The sequence below is a fragment of the Pan paniscus genome, chromosome 11 (assembly GCF_029289425.2).
Source record: "Pan paniscus chromosome 11, NHGRI_mPanPan1-v2.0_pri, whole genome shotgun sequence".
Taxonomy (NCBI): Eukaryota; Metazoa; Chordata; class Mammalia; order Primates; family Hominidae; genus Pan; species Pan paniscus.
The window spans coordinates 41,438,230-41,455,050 of NC_073260.2; the positions used below are offsets into that span (position 1 = coordinate 41,438,230).

Here is a 16,821-nt window from a genome sequence, read left to right on the forward strand (position 1 = left end):
TGACAAATAAGCAAAACCTTAAGGACACACTTAGGCTACAGAAGAAACCATTTTACAATGTATTGAAGGTTTGCCAAAATGGCCTTATGGTTGGGGAAAATGATGTATAATACCTGTAAAATCAGAAATCAAATTTTCTTGGATTTTCTTTGCAAAAAAGAAACTCCATTTTAAAGTCTATGGGAGATTTTGATTTTAAAGTACAGTATTTGGGGGCTCCATAGAAACTGTGACTTGTTATAAATTCAAATTAGATTCCAATTTTACATATTGCATTTACATGCATCAAAAACCTCACTCATTCCAGCAGCTATAAGCTAAAATTTACTAAAACAATACTTAAATCTTCCACTATAAAAAACTGTATTGATAATGCAGTCATACATCTATTTTCGCTAAACGGTTAATCACTGAATACAGACAGAATATCCTTTCTCAAATCCCTTTAAGATCTGTAAGAATAGAGAAAATTTCCATCTTATGGAAAACCTGAGTTGACCTCAGGCAGTGCCTACCCACTGCTTGGTGAGGCTTTTCACATGTCATTCCCCCTTTTCACGCCTGTCTTGACAACAAACCATACTGTGTTCACCCATCAGTCAAACCCTACATGCTTCAGACTAGTGGGAAGCCCATTTTTCTCTTCAGACCTTCCTGTCAGCAAGGGTCACAGAACATCAGTGCTACAAGTGACTTCAGAAGCCATTTGGTCACACCCCTTCAATTTTCCAGACTGGTTGGTGACCCAGAGTCAACACAAGGTCACACAGAAAATCAGTGGCAGAGCCAGAACTAGAATTCAGATCTCTTGGGATTCTGGTGAAGGCCTTTTGCTTTACACTATCTTCTTTCCCTTAATTCACATAATACTTGAACCTAACATTTTACTGGTTTTCAGGGCCCCAGAGTATTCCATTTTGAACGTTATTTTTAAAAGTATGCTTCATTTACTCCCAGTTATCAATGAGGATTTGATCTAAATGCTCAAAGATCCTACACACTTGTGCAATTCCCCTCAACAACTACTAATATAAAAATGCCAAATAAACCAGTTCTTTGGTGTTTTAACATGAGCTTACAATGAGAGTATAATTTAAAAATGTAAGCATACAACTAGGCTTTACCAAAGAGTAACTGTTTATTTCGCTTAAATTCTTAAAAATACTTTTTTGGCAGTTGTCACATAAAATGTCCTAATGTAAAAAAAAAATAATAATAATTAAAAAGCAAAGCATGAAAAAACAGACCCAAAATGTTAAGATTTTATTTACAAAGCTTTTTTGTTGTACAGAAAGTAAAAATGCTGTTACAATCTCAGTGTAACTGGTAGCCACAGACGGTTGACTCACCAATCACAGCTATCCACGCTACAGCAAGAATCTTACACAAAAACCTAACAACGCTTACAATTTTGTTGGGGTGAAGTCCACAAGCTTGGTGGTAGATTACCAAGAGGGACTACATGGAAGGAAGGCGGAATGTCACAGGAACTATTCTTTGGCTCTTTGGGTGGGTGGGTGTCCTGGGGTTTGTATCACAGCTACTTTTTTTTTTTTTTTTTAAACAGCTACAAAATCCATGAGCAGTCCAACCAATACTGAACAGTTCTGTTTCTGCAGGTCATCTGGGGTCTTAATCATCTTCTCCTTCATCATCTGTTTCTCTCTTCCTCTTTTCACCTTTCCCACCTTCTTCCTCCTCTGTACAGTAACAAAAATTGACTTTAGGACAGTGGAAAGGCATTTTGCTTAGATTATTGCCAATGGAGGCAACAACAACAAAGTTTTTGACAGTTAGGAGATAAAACAATGTAAACTTGATCAGATTAATATAGGTGACTAATAGCAAGTATAAGTGGTGACCACAGAACCAAGAAAAGCAAAATGCACAGCAGCACCTCAACTCACCCAGGAAAAGTTAATCCAGTTTCCTTGATTTTAAGGTGTTGTCTTCCAAATGTTTCTTTTTACAAATCTAGCAATTATTAAAGTGCTTATTATTAACCTGAGCTGGTCAGGCGCACTGGCTCATGCCTATAATCCCAGCACTTTGGGAGGCCAAGGCAGGCAGATCACCTGAGGTCAGGAGTTCCAGACCACCCTGGCCAACATGGTGAAACTCCGTCTCTACTAAAAATACAAAAATGAGCCAGGCATGGTGGCATGTACCTGTAATCCCAGCTACTCTGGATGATGAGGCATGAGAATTGCTTGAATCCGGAAGGCGGAGGTTGCAGTGAGCTGAGATTGTGCCACTGGACTCCAGCCTGGGTGATAAGAGCGAAACTGTCTCCAAAAAAACAAAACAAAACCCCTCGTGCTATCTAGCATGTCTTCAAGACATGCTTACTTTCAAGTGATCTCAGACAAGCTTAACCTCTTTAAGCCTTTTTCATCTGTAAAATGGGGACAATGGTACTGACTTTAAAAGGTTATTCTGAGAATTAAATAACACACAAAACATAGTATGGAACATCGTTAAGACTCAAATTGTAGCAAACTAATATTAACTAAAAAGGAAATTCTTAAGAGTATTATGTAGTCGAGACACAGAGACTTACATATAGACCAATTTTTTCAACTAATAAAATCCATGGTTATTTTAATGAAATTAACTATATGTTAAATCATATTTCATACAGGTTGTTTTTCTTTTGAGACAGACTCTGGCTCTGTCGCCCAGGCTGGAGTGCAGTGGCTTGATCTCGGCTCACTGCAAGCTCCGCCTCCCGGGTTCATGCCGTTCTCCTGACTCAGCCTCCCGAGTAGCTGGGACTACAGGCGCCTGCCACCACACCCGGCTAATTTTTTTGTATTTTTAGTAGAGACGGGGTTTCACCGTGTTAGCCAGGATGGTCTCGATCTCCTGACCTCATGATCCACCCGCCTCGGCCTCCCAATCATACAGGTTCTTAAAGGCAGTGATGAGGTCCTAACCAGGGTAATATCTAGTGTAAATGTAATTGAGAGCTTGACAAAGTGGATGCTGAGAAAACATCAGCCAACAGCACAGTGAACACCTGATTTTCTGAGACACAACCATGAGACTTTTTATTTGAGACAAGGTCTCCCTCTGTCACTCAGGCTGGAGTGCGGTGGCACTATCATAGCCTCACTGCAACTTCAAGCAGTCCTCCCACCTCAGCTTCCCAAGTAGCTGGGACTATAGGTGTGTACCACCATGTGCAGCTAACTTTTTTTTTTTTTTGAGACAGAGTCTTGCTCTGTTGTCCAGGCTGCAGTGCAGTGGCATGACCTCAGCTCACTGAATCTCTGCCTCCTGGGTTTGAGTGCGTGCCACCACGCCTGACTAATTTTTTAATTTTTAGTAGAGACAGGATTTTACCATGTTGGCCAGGCTGCTCTCGAACTCCTGACCTCAGGTGATCCACCTGCCTCGGCCTCCTAAAGTGCTGAGATAACAGGCGTGAGTCACCACACCCGGTCCCAGCTAACTTTTTAATTTTCTGTAGAGACAGGGTCTATGTTGTCCAGGCTGGCATACTTTCAACAGTATTAAATAAGTAACAGCTATTTCATTTGTCTTGGTTGTAGTGGGGAAAGGACTAACACTGACAAAACTGGGAAACTGCTACATCTATTTATATATCCTGAAAATGATGGTTCAATTATTAAAACCTTTTTTTAAAAAATGAAAGAACTCCAAACACAGAAACTCACACTTGACAGTAAACCAAATGACTGGTCCTAAAAACACATTTAAAACATGGGGAACAGGCTAGGCATGGTGGCTCACACCTGTAATCCGAGTAATTTGGGAGGCCGAGGTGGGTGGATCACTTGAAGCCAGGAATTCAAGACCAGGCTGGCTAACATGGCAAAACCCTGTCTCTACTAAAAATACAAAAATTAGCCAAGTGTGGTGGTGCATGCCTGTAATCCCAGCTACTGAGGAGGCTGAGGCAGAGAATCCCTTGAACCTGGGAGGTGGAGGCTGCAGTGAGCTTAGATTGCACCAGTGAACTCCAGACTGGGCGACAGAGCAAGACTCCATCTCAAGAAAACAACAGGCCGGGTGTGGTGGCTCACGCCTGTAATCCCAGCACTTTGGGAGGCTGAGGCAGGTGGACCACAAGGTCAGGAGATTGAGACCATCCTGGCTAACACGGTGAAACCCCGTCTCTACTAAAAATGCAAACAATTAGCTGGGCGTGGTGGCAGGCGCCTGTAGCCCCAGCTACTCTGGAGGCTGAGGCAGGAGAATGGCTTGAACCTAGGAAGCGGAACTTGCAGTGAGCCGAGATCGTGCCACTGCACTCCAGCCTGGGCAACAGAGCGAGATTCCGTCTCAAAACACCACCACCACCACCACCACCCAAAAAAAAACCCCATGAGGACTGAAGACCAACAGGACCCTTGCCATGAGACAGGAGTAACTGCTGTAGCAGCAGGGAGCCTGCACCAGCACAGACACACTGACGGGACGATAGAAACGAGAATGTGAATGTGTAAACCACCAGAGCGAAGAGTATTTTATTTTCTTCTCAGTGGTATCATATTCTAAATAATGGATGTTTTTCTCTAATTTTTAACTGAGAATGATCAAAATGCATGCATTAGGCCCACCTTCATCCTCATCCTCATCTTCATCTTCTTCATCAAGTCCAAATTCTTCTTCCTAAAGAATAGCAAACAGCATAACATTAAATTAATTCTGCCAAATTGAAAAGTGCAAATAGTACAAATTCTGCCAAACTAAGAAGTACAAATAAATGCAACAGTATCAATCAAGCAGGAAACTGTAATGTTATTTTTATCTACTTTGATGTACCAAGACCCACTGATTTTCCTTAACGAGCTTTATAATTTTTCTAAGAAAAATTTTTTTTAGAAGCAAGCAGTTCATTTGCTAGATGTTTAATTAGTATATAACTCTGGATAATTCAAGAAAACATCTTAAAATCTCAAATTTCAAAACAGATTTAGACAAAAATTTCTTTCTATATCCCATTCATATACAAAGCTTCTTTCAGAACTTTAATGTCAATCATACACCTAATGACATCACACAAACCCCAAGCCTTATTTTTATACTACAAAAGAGGATGCGTTTTGTTAACAACTAATGTTGTCTGCCTGTTTCCCAAACCTCTTTGAGGGTCAAAGTCAAGACACTGTTTTCTCCTACCCTCGTATAGCATTTATTTCCTCAGGGATCCTCTATTATTGGGTATTCCATAAACCAGACTGTGCTCTTTCAGGGCAGGACCACAATCTCATTTCATTTTGTACTCCCAACTCTTTAACATAGCAGATATATATTTACTGAATTACACTGAATATACAAGAAAAAGTTTAGACTTGGTAAACATAAACTTCCCTACAATTCAATGAAGGAACAGACATACCATCAATTCTCAACATGTCCAGTTTTCTCACCATACTGAATACTCAATTCATTCCTTCCCCCAGAGGGCCAGAACTTACCTTGCACAGCCAGGAACCGTACTAGTTTGAGTTCAGTAGGCATTCTATTTAGTAGTTATTTAAAGCCAGACAAACACTAAATTAACCAGATTCATATTGTAAATGTATTCACAGGTATACTAATTTCTTCAAAAGGTGTTTTTTCTTTTCTTTTGTCATCTTTTTGAAACCCCCACTTTTGTTGTAATTACAAATAGGAAGCAGGGTAGAAAACAGCTGCACTGACCTCCTCACTGACTTCATCGTCGTCCTCATCCCCTTCTACATCTTCATCTTCATCATCTTCTTCATCAAACTCCTCTTCTTCACCATCCTCATCCTCCTCGTCTTCCTCATCTTCTCCTTCTAAAAATAGTCCAAAAGGGATTCATTAAATATCCTCGACGCTCCACAGGGCACAAAGTGTTGAGGATCTGTGGGCTGGCTCACAGAACAAATGCTGTAAGGCCACGAACTGCAGTCACTTTCTTTCTACTATGTGCTACAGCTCAGTCCCTTTGTCCGATAGAGTCCCATAAAATCAGAGAGCTAGAAGTCCTGGTAGATAAGACAAACACTATAATTCTCGCTGATGAAATGATACAATGGCTAAGATTTGCTTCAAAATTATATGGAGTGGGGAAGAAGGTAAGGGTATGCAGGAATAAAATAAGATCAGCTATGACCAATAATTGCTGAAGCTGAGTGATAAGAACATGGGGGTTCATTTTGCTATTATTTTTACCTTTGTCACTGTCTGAAATTTTTGACAGTAAAAAGTTAAAAAAAAAAAAAATCATGTACCTTCTCTTGGGTATCATTACCAGAGTCACAGTCAGCTGCTCAAATCAGGAACCTGAGAAACACCCATAATAACCCTGTGACTCAGGGGACAGGAGGCTGAGAGGCACCTGCATCTCTAGCTGGTTGTTCGGACCTCTAGTGCGGCAGTTCTTGCTTCTCCTGGGTCCTAGAGCACACCATGCTCTCACCTGCCTCTGGTCTCTGCATGCTCTTTCCATCCTCTTTGCTTGGCTAACTCTGACTCCACCTTGGAGTCTCAGTCAACATCACTTCCTTAGGCAGTCTTACTCACCAGACCTCCCAATGCCAGGTCATAGGCTCTCACCATGAGTATGTGGTGCTTCTCCATTACAACACACTTTGCTTACTTGCAATTATTATTTAGGATTTTTAATTTAAAACAATTTTTTCTGTACAGATAGGGTTTGTCTATGTTGCCCAGGCTGGTCTTGAACTCCTGGATTCCAGCAATCATCCTGCCTCACCCTCCCCAAGTGTTGGGATTACAAGTGTGAGCCACCATACCTAGCCTATTTATGATTAAAAAAAAAAAAAACAAAAAAAACAAACAAACAAAAAAAAACCATTTCTCTGTAAGGTCCAAGAGGGTAGGAACCTTGTTTTTTTGTTCCTTTTTTTTTTAAACCACTATTTTCCGCAGTGCCTGGCACATAGGAAATGCTCAAGTATTTGTTGGCTGACCCATCTTTGCTCTCAGGAACTGCCCCCCACCTTCCAAGGAATGTCCTTTACTGGCTCTTGCACATGTGGTTGTTCTTCCTGTTTGAGGTGAACTTAAATAGACAACAAGCACAAATGGTTTTTAGGAAAAATGGGAAAACTGTAGAAGGGACAAAGGGACATAACATTTGGAAATAAGTGAGATGTCCTATTCTCTGTCCATTTTACCACCTTGTAACTCATTAATTTTTGCCTGTCTCAATATGCTTCAAAATAAAACTGTAAAAATGCTTCCAGAGAATTATACCATTAACTGCACCCAAACTCCTTGATGCTTTTCCTCCTCTATTTTCTTGATAATTTCTGTCATATGTGCTAATTTTTAAAGAAAAGAGATACTCATGCTGACTGATGTGAAAACTAATCATTCTGCTTCCTCTAAGCCAGGGGTTCCCAACTCCCAGGACTGGTACTGGTCTGTGGCCTGGGCCGCACAGCAGGAGGTGAAGAGCAGGCCAGTGACCATTACCACGTGAACTCCACCTCCTGTCACATCACCTGTTAGATCCTCATAGGAGTGCAAATTCTATTGTGAACTGCGCATGTGAGGGATCTGGACTGTGCATTCCTTATGAGAATCTAATGCCTGATCTAAGGTGGAACAGTTTCATCCCAAAACCATTCAGCTGCCGCCCCCAACCCCTTCCCTGCATCTGTGGAAAAACTGTCTTCCATGAAACCAGTCCCTGGTGCCAAAAAGGTTGGAGACTGCTGCTCTAAGCCACCTGTACGTGAGAAGCGTTTTATTCTAAGAGTGACTGAGAGTAAACAAACTCAGCATGCAAAGAAAAGACAAACTAATCAGGAGGAATATCTTGGGTAGAAAGTATTAGTTATTTCTTAAAATCTGTAAAATATGTATAAATCCTGGGTCAAATGCCAAAACTACTGAAAATCATCTTTTAATTCTATGTTATGATCAGAGATTATTTCCCTTATGAATGAAAAACGGAATCTAACATATAGTTATTTGAAATCATTACCTTTTAAAACTCTGGTCATATGTCAATGGAAGGGAAAGCTATTTTATTTATAGCTGGCAATAACAAACAGGTACCAAGTACCTACTCAGTGTCAGGCCCTGTGAATCAGGAGATAAGTATCTACCCAAGATGATGACTGTAGTGCAGTAGGACAGAGGTCCTCAACCTTTTTGGCACCAGGGACCAGTTTTGTGGAAGACAATGTTTCCACAGCCTGGGGGTGGGGGGATGGTTTCAGGATGATTCAAACGCATTATGTTTATTCTGCACTTTATTTCTATTATTACATTGTAATATATAATGATATAATTATACAACTCATCATAATGTGGAATCAATGGGAACCCTGAGCTTGTTTTCCCTGCAACTAGACAGTCCCATCTGGGGGCAATGAGAGACAGTGACATTCGAAGTGTGCTGCTTATGTCCAGTATACTCCATAATCTTGTTTTGGTTGCTGTCACTGCAGAAAACTTTGCTTCACAAAGATAGGATATTGGAAATGGAAGCAGGTTTTTCAGTGCTTTTTTGGCAATCTCAGGATATTCCACCTCGACTTTAATCCAGAATATATGGAGATTTTGAAGTTGTCTCAAACCATACTTTTAAGGCCACTGCCATTTGTGATCTCAACCAGTTGATCCTCTTCAAGCATGAACAAAGTCGATTGACCTGGCTTATTCATAAATGGGTTGTGGATCCATTCCTTCCCAGTTCGGGGGTCTTTTGTGGTTGGGAAGTAATGCTCAAACTCTTTTGAGAGCTGAGATAGGTGATCATGCACCAGCTGTGAGAAAGAAGGCCCTGGCTCACTCTCTTTCAAAAATCACTCCTACTGTTTGAAACATGTCAAAAATCCCAATGCTCAGAACAGAAAACTAAGTATCGTATGTTCTCACTTGTAAGTGGGGGCTGAATGATGAGTATACACGGACACATGGAGGGGAACAACACACACTGGGGCCTGTGGAGGCTGGGGACGGAGAGCATCAGGAATACTAGCTAATGGACAGTGGGCTTAATACTTAGGTGATGGGATGGTACACGTTTATCTTTGCGACAAACGTGCACATGTACCCCTGAACTTAAAAAGTTTTACCACTCATTCTGTGTTACTAAAATGTTCTGCTAGTGGTGACTGTTATTCTTAGAGAAATCTCTGGAGCAGGCCTCTTAACTCAAAAACTCTGGCCAGTGATCCACCTTTAGAACGCCATCTCGCTTCTCTGTGTAAGAGAAGTATTCTCTGCATCCATCTCACAGAACTGCGTGAACAGACATGGGTTAAGGGCATGTACTTTAATGTGGTTAATTTTAATCACATCCTGCAAAACGTTAAGTTCAGGTGACATTTGTCAGCTAGCCAGCATTTCTCTATGGATGACACAGTGCATAGACTCACATCCAGAAGCGACCTCTCTGACTCGAGTAGTGAAACCAGAAAGCCGTCCAGCCATGGCAGCCGCTCCATCTGTGCATATACGACACAAAATGACCAATTCAGTTTTCCTGATATGTAATCGTTCAAAAGACTTGAATAGTTCTGCAGCTGTGGTGCTGGTTGGCAACGAAGTACACATAACATAGTCTCATGCACATCCTCCTGAAAATATATTGCACAAAAACAAGCATTGTTGCCATGTTGTCAACATCGGCAGACTTGTCAACCTGCAATGTGTACCATGGTGACTCATCAATCCTCTCTAACAACTATGCCTCAATATCCTCTACTATGTCATCAATTCATCTAGTTATGGTGCTAGCTCAAAGAGGAACATGTGCCACCTTTTGAACTTCAGCTTAACTGCAGCCTCTCCTAAAAGTTCATGACAAATGTCCTTAGCAGCAGGCAGGATCAACTCTTCAATAGTAAAGGGCTTCTTACTTTAGCAATGCAGTTAGTTAAGGGCTTCTTAGCTTTAGCAATGCAGTTAGCCACTAAGAATGAGATGTTCTCAGTGCAGTCACATTTGATGAAGTGGGAGCTTTCAATAATTGCCTCTGTTTTTCACGTTCATGTTTATTTCTTTTGAAAAACTCCAAAGGCTTGTCTTTTAAACGCAGGGTGCTTGGTCTCCAAGTGGTGAAGCAGTTTTTTTTTTTTGTTTTGAGATGGAGTCTTGCTCTATCGCCCAGGCTAAAGCACAGCGGCACAATCTCGGCTCACTGCAACCTCCGCCTCCCAGGTTCAAGCAATTCTCATGCCTCAGCCTCCCGAGAAGCTGGGACTAAAGGTGTGCACCACCATGCCTGGTTAATTTTTGTATTTTTGCAGAGCCAGGGTTTCCCCATGTTGGCCAGGCTGGTCTTGAACTCCTGACCTCAGGTGATCTACCTCGGCCTCCATAAGTGCTGGGATTACAGGCATGAGCCACTGTGCCCAGCCAGTGAAGTGGTTTTGAAGGTTTCATGGCTTTGTTGGATAGCTTGTTGCCACATATTATACAAAGTGGGCTTGGAGAATGTGAATCATCTGTTGCAATGAACCTGTAATTTAAGTAGCACTCTTGGTATTTTCTTTTCAATGAAGCTTTCTTTTCATTGGCAGTCTTGTGTTCTGCTGTCTCATTATTGGGTCTTTCCCCCTTTTCAAAGAAGCTCTCCAGCGACGTTTTTTACTCATGTTGGATAGAGTTAGCTTGTGGGCCTAACAAAACTGTGACTGAGACAAATACGCAGTGCGGGAAAGAGGTGTGGATGGAAGTGGTAAATAAAAAAATGGGCAGGCCATGCACTGACTAAAAAAAGCATCAGATTCTGACTTAAAGCCTGTCACCAGATACAGCTGTACAACTGAAGTACACCAACTCACTTGCCACTATAAAGCCTGCCACCAGATGCAGCTTGTCACTTGCCACTCACAGATAGGGGTTGATGAGTCTGCAAGCAATTGATTTATTATCATCTCTGTAAAGTCAAACCTCTTTGCTAATGTTAATCTGTATTTGCAGCCACTCCCCAGTGCTAGCATCACCACCTCAGCTCTAGCATCACCACCTCAGCTCCACCTCGGATCATCAGGCATTAGATTCTTCTAAGGAGCACGCAACCTAGCCCCTCACATGTGCAGTTCACAATAGGATTCTCGCTCCTATGAGAATCTAATACCACCATTGATCTGACATGAGGTGGAGCCCAGACAGTAATGTGAGCAATGGGGAGTGGCTGTAAATACAGATGAGGCTTCCTCACTGCTCATGCGGCCTGGTTTCTAACAGGTCATGGAGTGGTACCAGTCTGTGGCCTGTGGGTTGAAGACCCCTGAAGTAGGAAGACTTAAGAACAGCAGAGTGGCAAGCCTGTAAGAGCAAGCGGTTTACCGTTTAACACGCATAGCATCCTAACTTAGCTTGTAGACTTCAGGAAATGCTTCCCGGGCCAGGTTCAGTGTCTCATCCCTGTAATCCCACCACTTGGGGAGGCTGAGGTGGGAGGATCCCTTGAGGCCAGGTGCTTATGAAATAGGCCTTAGCTATAAATTTAATGGAATGCCTACATTCAAAAAATACACGCGTGTGCACGCGCACAAACACACACTATTTTCCTCAATAGTAAGAACATCTAGTAGCTTTTTTTTTTTGAGACACCCTGTCTGTCTTCTGAGACGGAGTGCAGTGGGGAACAATCATGGCTCACTGTAGCCTCAAACTCCTAGGTTCAAGTGATCCTCCCACCTCGGCCTCCAGTCTTCTGAGTAGCTAAGACTCCAGGTGTGCGCCACCACACCTGGCTAATTTTTTTTTTTCTATTTTCTGTAGAAACAAGGTATTGCCATGTTGCCCAGGCTAGTCTCAAACTCCTGGGCTCAAGCAATGCCCCCCGCCTCGGCCACCCAAAGTGCTGGGATTACAGTTGTGTGCCACTGCACCCGGCCAACATCCAATAGCTTTTATCAGAGGCTTTGAAAGGCAGACATCAGGTTCACCAGATGCTGAGCCTACTCACCTTCGTCCTCCTCCTCTTCATCCACACCATCCACCTCGGCATCTGAGTCAGGTGCTTCCTGGTCCTCTCGGTCATAGCCATCCAAGTAGGTAAGCTGGGGCAGGAGCTTGAAGACACTCTCTCGGTAGTCATTCAGGTTGGTAACCTCACAGTTAAAGAGGTCCAGGCTTTTCAGACATTCTAACTTTTTCTGAAGAAAAGGATCAAAAACCACAACTCCTAAACCAAAGGAATATAAGTAACAAATCCATCTCTTGAAGAGGTAAAATTCTAGGCTCTATATTCAATTTCCACTACCCACTCAGCCTCATATATAGAAAAATACATCAAGTCTTTTGCAACCTTTATATTAGGTTACTAGACTTTAGTCCCTCTCTTCCTTTATCTACTCTCCCAGAGAACTATGTGTTTTTCTGGCAGCATAGTAGTCTAAAGAAATATAAATTGAAAATAATTTTTATTAAATCCAGGTATTTTCACAGTATGAGACAAACAGTTTAATAAATTTAGCTGAAACAAATGTTAACATTTGAGTAATCAAATGGCCATTAAGAACTTCCTGGGTATCAAGCGGTCTTTAATGTTCTAGGGTGGCAGTATAGGGAAAAATTCAGAGATTTATAACACAATCTTAGGGCACAGACATGAAACACTAGAGGATGAAATATAATAAAATATAAAGTGTGGCAATGCAGCTACTTTCAGGGAAGACGGGAGTCAATATGGGCTGAGGAAAAAGCAGAGGGGCGCAGAGTTGAAACTTCAGAAATACGGAGAAACATTGCACTCTTCTTTTTTAGTATTTGGGGAAAAGACTGACATGTTACCAGACTTTTATGATGTAAAGTTCTTCTGATTTTATTTACCATACCTTGAAATTTTGTTGCAATACCTCATTTCTTTGGAACCATCAGTTTCATCTATCTAAAAACAGTTAAGCTATAAAAAGTTGGCCCAAGTCAAGTTTTCTGAGTAGTCAAAGTGCACTGGAAAATGTCTATGTATTTACTCAGATCTTCATTTGTTATTATATCAGTGTACTAGTATTTCAATCCCAGGTCTATTAAGTTTTGATTAAGGGTAAATTAAGAGATTGAGAGGGCAGAGGTACTACACTATAGGCAAGTCAGGAGACAGCAACAGGAAGTGACAGCAGACCCTTGTAGATAGGAGAGGGAGCAGCCTATGAAAGGCAAATCCAATGTGAAGTAGCACATAGCCTGGTGCCTTTCAGAATAGGGGCAATAACTACATATATCTGGATAGCTTCATAAACACAACCTTTAATGGTTCTGAATCAAGAGAAAAACTTCGGTATTCTCTAAGAAGATAGTACTAAAAACACCCAAACAAACTTTAAGAGGACCTCCACATAAAATAATTTCTAAAAAAATAAATGTTGATGCTTAACAGGTTTTGCTGCTTTATTAGGAAAGCTGTTACAACACTCACAAGGACCTGAGAAGAAATGCAGACAAAACAAAACCTTATTTTCAGAACTCAAGGTATCTATGTAGTTCTGAGGAGATATAAAATGGTGTGAAAATCTGCCTCAAGGCTCTAGAGCAGGGGTTGGGAACTGGTGGTCCAGTGGCCAATTCTGGCCCACCACTTGTTTTTGTAAAATAAGCTCTATTGGAACACAGTCACACTCATTTATTTATGTATGGCTCCTTATGTACTAAAATGGCCAAGCAGACTAGTTGTGACAGAGACTATATAAATAGGCTACAAAGCCAAATGAACCTACTATTTGGCCCTTAGAGAAAAGGGCTACTGACCCCTGCACATGAAGAACTTCATCTTCTTGATGAAGAAAGAGGCTCCCACACTTGTTTTATTCATGCAGGGAACACACAGCAGGGTTACAGCAACAGGAAAACGTTGCACCCCTCAAAACACAAATTGTACAATGATCCAAGAGTCTGTGGATCAAACAATGTGCTTATATAGTCAGTTCCTTGACGTTTTAAGAAAGCTGTCCCCAGCCCTTCTGGTCATAGAGCTGCTTTTGTATCATGTAATTTTCAGATTAGCTTCCCTTCCAGTCAGGCCCTGACTTCCAGAAGCCCAGGTATGACTTCTTGCCAAAGAGGAAAAAAATGCTGCAATGCCACCCCAGATGGCTAGCTAGCATACCGGCTTTCTCTTCACAAAGGCTGACTCGATGCCAGCTAGAGTCAGCTTTAGGCAGCTTTTCCAAAAAGGTTCACTCTAAAAATTCTCCACTTAAAGGAATGAGCCATTTATATTTCAGAATTATTTCCTAGAAATAGGTGCACAAAAACACATACAACCTCTGATATTTATCTAATGCTTTTTAATACCAAAAGCCCTTTCTCTATCTAGTTTCATTGACTCTTCCAGTACACAGGGCCTCCAAGGCTCTCCTGTTTCTGAAACTGTACAATTATGTGAGATTTTTGGCTACTTCCTGGCAAAGCACCCCTTCTCAAACAATTTGGACATGCCAATCAGTAGTTTGAAAAATGAAATGAAAGCAAGAAGACAACAAAAATCCCAAATAACTGTAGTAATCTGGAACTGCTGAAAAGTAGTAAAATTGTGCTTTAAGGCCCAATAGGCACAAAATACACTACACACAGATTATTCAGGATCCCAATGTAATGTGTAAATACTGATAAAAAAAAATTACAACTCTACCATACCAGAAATTTGATGTAAGCTAATAGGCTAGCCATAATAAACATTAAACATTTTATTAACAATAATTTTGCTTGCCTTCTTAGAATTTAGAAGGGCTTTGGGGGATGGTTTGGATGGCCCAGGTCTCTTAAAAAAGGTGTCCAAGGAAGTTTGAATTGATGCCTTCTTTGTCTCTCGATTAATGTCCCTGTAGCAAGCAGAGGCATTCACAATCATTGCATTGACTATAAGAACTGGGCTCAAAGTAGACGGTGTTCAAAATGTATGTGGTTAATGAGGATGAGGATGGTGTTTTTCCCCACTGAAGAATACTGCCAGAAGTCAAAATGGACCCAACTCTTCCCCCCTTCACCTTCTCCTACAGATTTACTTAATTCCAAGTTAGAACTTCAGGAGACCAAGCTAGCACCGCCAGGAATCTGAGTGCCAAGTATAGCAGAATGGCGGGACCCCAGGCTTTTCGAAATAGCTCTGGTGTGTAGCCCTGTGGCTCTGCCACAGGGTGTGTGACTCTGGACAAGGGATTCAGCCTCACCCAAGCCTTAGCTTCCTCAATATAAAACAAGGGCCATGCTATTTCTATCCACTTTGTATCGAAGTTTTTTTTTTTGACAATTACTAATAAAACATGCATAAAGCACCCAGTAAGTGTATGGGTATAGCAGATCCTCTAAAAATGGTGAACACAACGAAGATTACTTTTCATCCTTCACTATCCTGGGGGACTGAGACTTTCACAGCCACCAGAGGGTTCTCTCATACATTACTGACCAGATCAGGAAAAAACTCAAGCAAACAACTCCCACACAGTATTTGCTTCTGCTCCATTGCTGTGTGCTACAACACTAAAAAAGGCTTCTGATAATCAGAGGATTCAGGCTGCCACGAGAACTAGGTAATGGCCAGTCATCAACTGGCCAACAGTGAAAAGGTACTGCCTGCTACTCTGTTCTTTAAAAATTAAATGAGATGGCCAGGCATGGTGGCTCACGCCTGTAATCCCAGCGCTTTGGGAGGCTGAGGCAGGCGGATCACGAGCTCAGGAGATCGAGACCATCCTGGCAAACACAGTGAAACCCCATCTCTACTAAAAATACAAAAAACTTAGCCAGGCATGGTGGCAGGTGCCTGTAGTCCCAGCTACTTGGGAGGCTGAGGCAGGAGAATGGCGTGAACCCAGAAGGCGGAGCTTGCAATGAGCCGAGATGGCGCCACTGCACTCCAGCCTGGGTGACAGAGCGAGACTCCGTCTAAAAAAAAAAAAAAAAAATTAAACCAGAAAAAAAAAGGGGGTGGCGGGGAGAAGGGTTTCTTAGGCTCACAACCTAGGATTAGTATGTCTGTCACTAACCAATAAACAAAGGCTTAGTGTAGCCCATGTGAACGGGAAAGCATCAGCAGTTAAAATTTGGTGCTCCTGTTGGAATTCCCAGCTTAAGGAAATTTGGGCATGAAATAAATTTACAGGTGGAAAGAGAAGAAGAGGTCCCAAGGGCTATGGAAAACACAGCACACTTCGAATTTTTTTTTTTTTTTTGAGATGGAGTCTTGTTCTGTCACCCAGGCTGGGGTGCAGAGGCATGATCTCAGCTCACTGCAACCTTTGCCTCCTGGGTTCAAGTGATTCTCTTGCCTCAGCCTCCCAAGTAGCTGGAATTATAGGCGCCTGCCACCACGCCTGGGTACTTTTTTGTATTTTTAGTAGAGATGGGGTTTCACCACGTTGGCCAGGCTGGTCTCAAACTCCTGACCTCAAGTGATCTGCCCGCCTCGGCCTCCCAAAGTGCTGGGATTACAGGCGTGAACCACCGTGCCCAGCCTAGACTTAGATTTGAATCCCTACTCTGCCATTTCTCCTGAGCAATTATCTACATTCTCTAAACTCAGCTTCCTCATCTCTAAAAAGAGGACAGTCATTCTCTCTTCTCTGGGTTACTTAAGGATACAATGGGCAAATGTTCATGTCCTTGGATGCAGCAAAAGTCAGTAAATGTCAGCTTAAATACTGGAAATGGGGGTTGGTTTGAAGGAAACGAATAAAACTAGTAAGAGCCCGAGTATCTGGGTATACCTGTAATAGGAAAAAGGGCAAAATGCATGGAGCACTGGTGAGGCATCACATTTATGAGAAATAAGCTCTTAAATATGGACAACTTAATGAAATGTAAAAATAAAGAGACTCAGCCGGACATGGTGGCTCAGGCCTGTAGTCCCAAACACTTTGGGAGGTCGAGATGGAAGGATCACTTGAGGGC

The 16,821-nt window shown here is 41.9% G+C and overlaps 1 protein-coding gene across 3 annotated transcripts in view; it reads right to left on the reverse strand.

Annotated features, from left to right (window-relative positions):
• Positions 1-1,248: 1,248 nt before the first annotated feature.
• The window catches only part of ANP32B (acidic nuclear phosphoprotein 32 family member B), a 38,385-nt gene continuing 22,812 nt past the window's right edge, over positions 1,249-16,821 (reverse strand). Inside the window, exons 4-7 of one of the 3 annotated variants that reach the window (XM_034967850.3) lie at positions 11,900-12,089; positions 5,674-5,792; positions 4,587-4,638; positions 1,249-1,700 (exon numbers count right to left, since the gene is read on the reverse strand). In XM_034967850.3, coding sequence (XP_034823741.1) covers positions 1,633-1,700; positions 4,587-4,638; positions 5,674-5,792; positions 11,900-12,089 — 429 coding nt within the window. In that variant the 3' untranslated portion in view covers positions 1,249-1,632. Of the gene's footprint in view, positions 1,701-4,586; positions 4,639-5,673; positions 9,558-11,899; positions 12,090-16,821 lie in introns of those variants that run through there. The other 2 variants (XR_010109024.1, XM_063593954.1) reach the window with 2 other exon arrangements.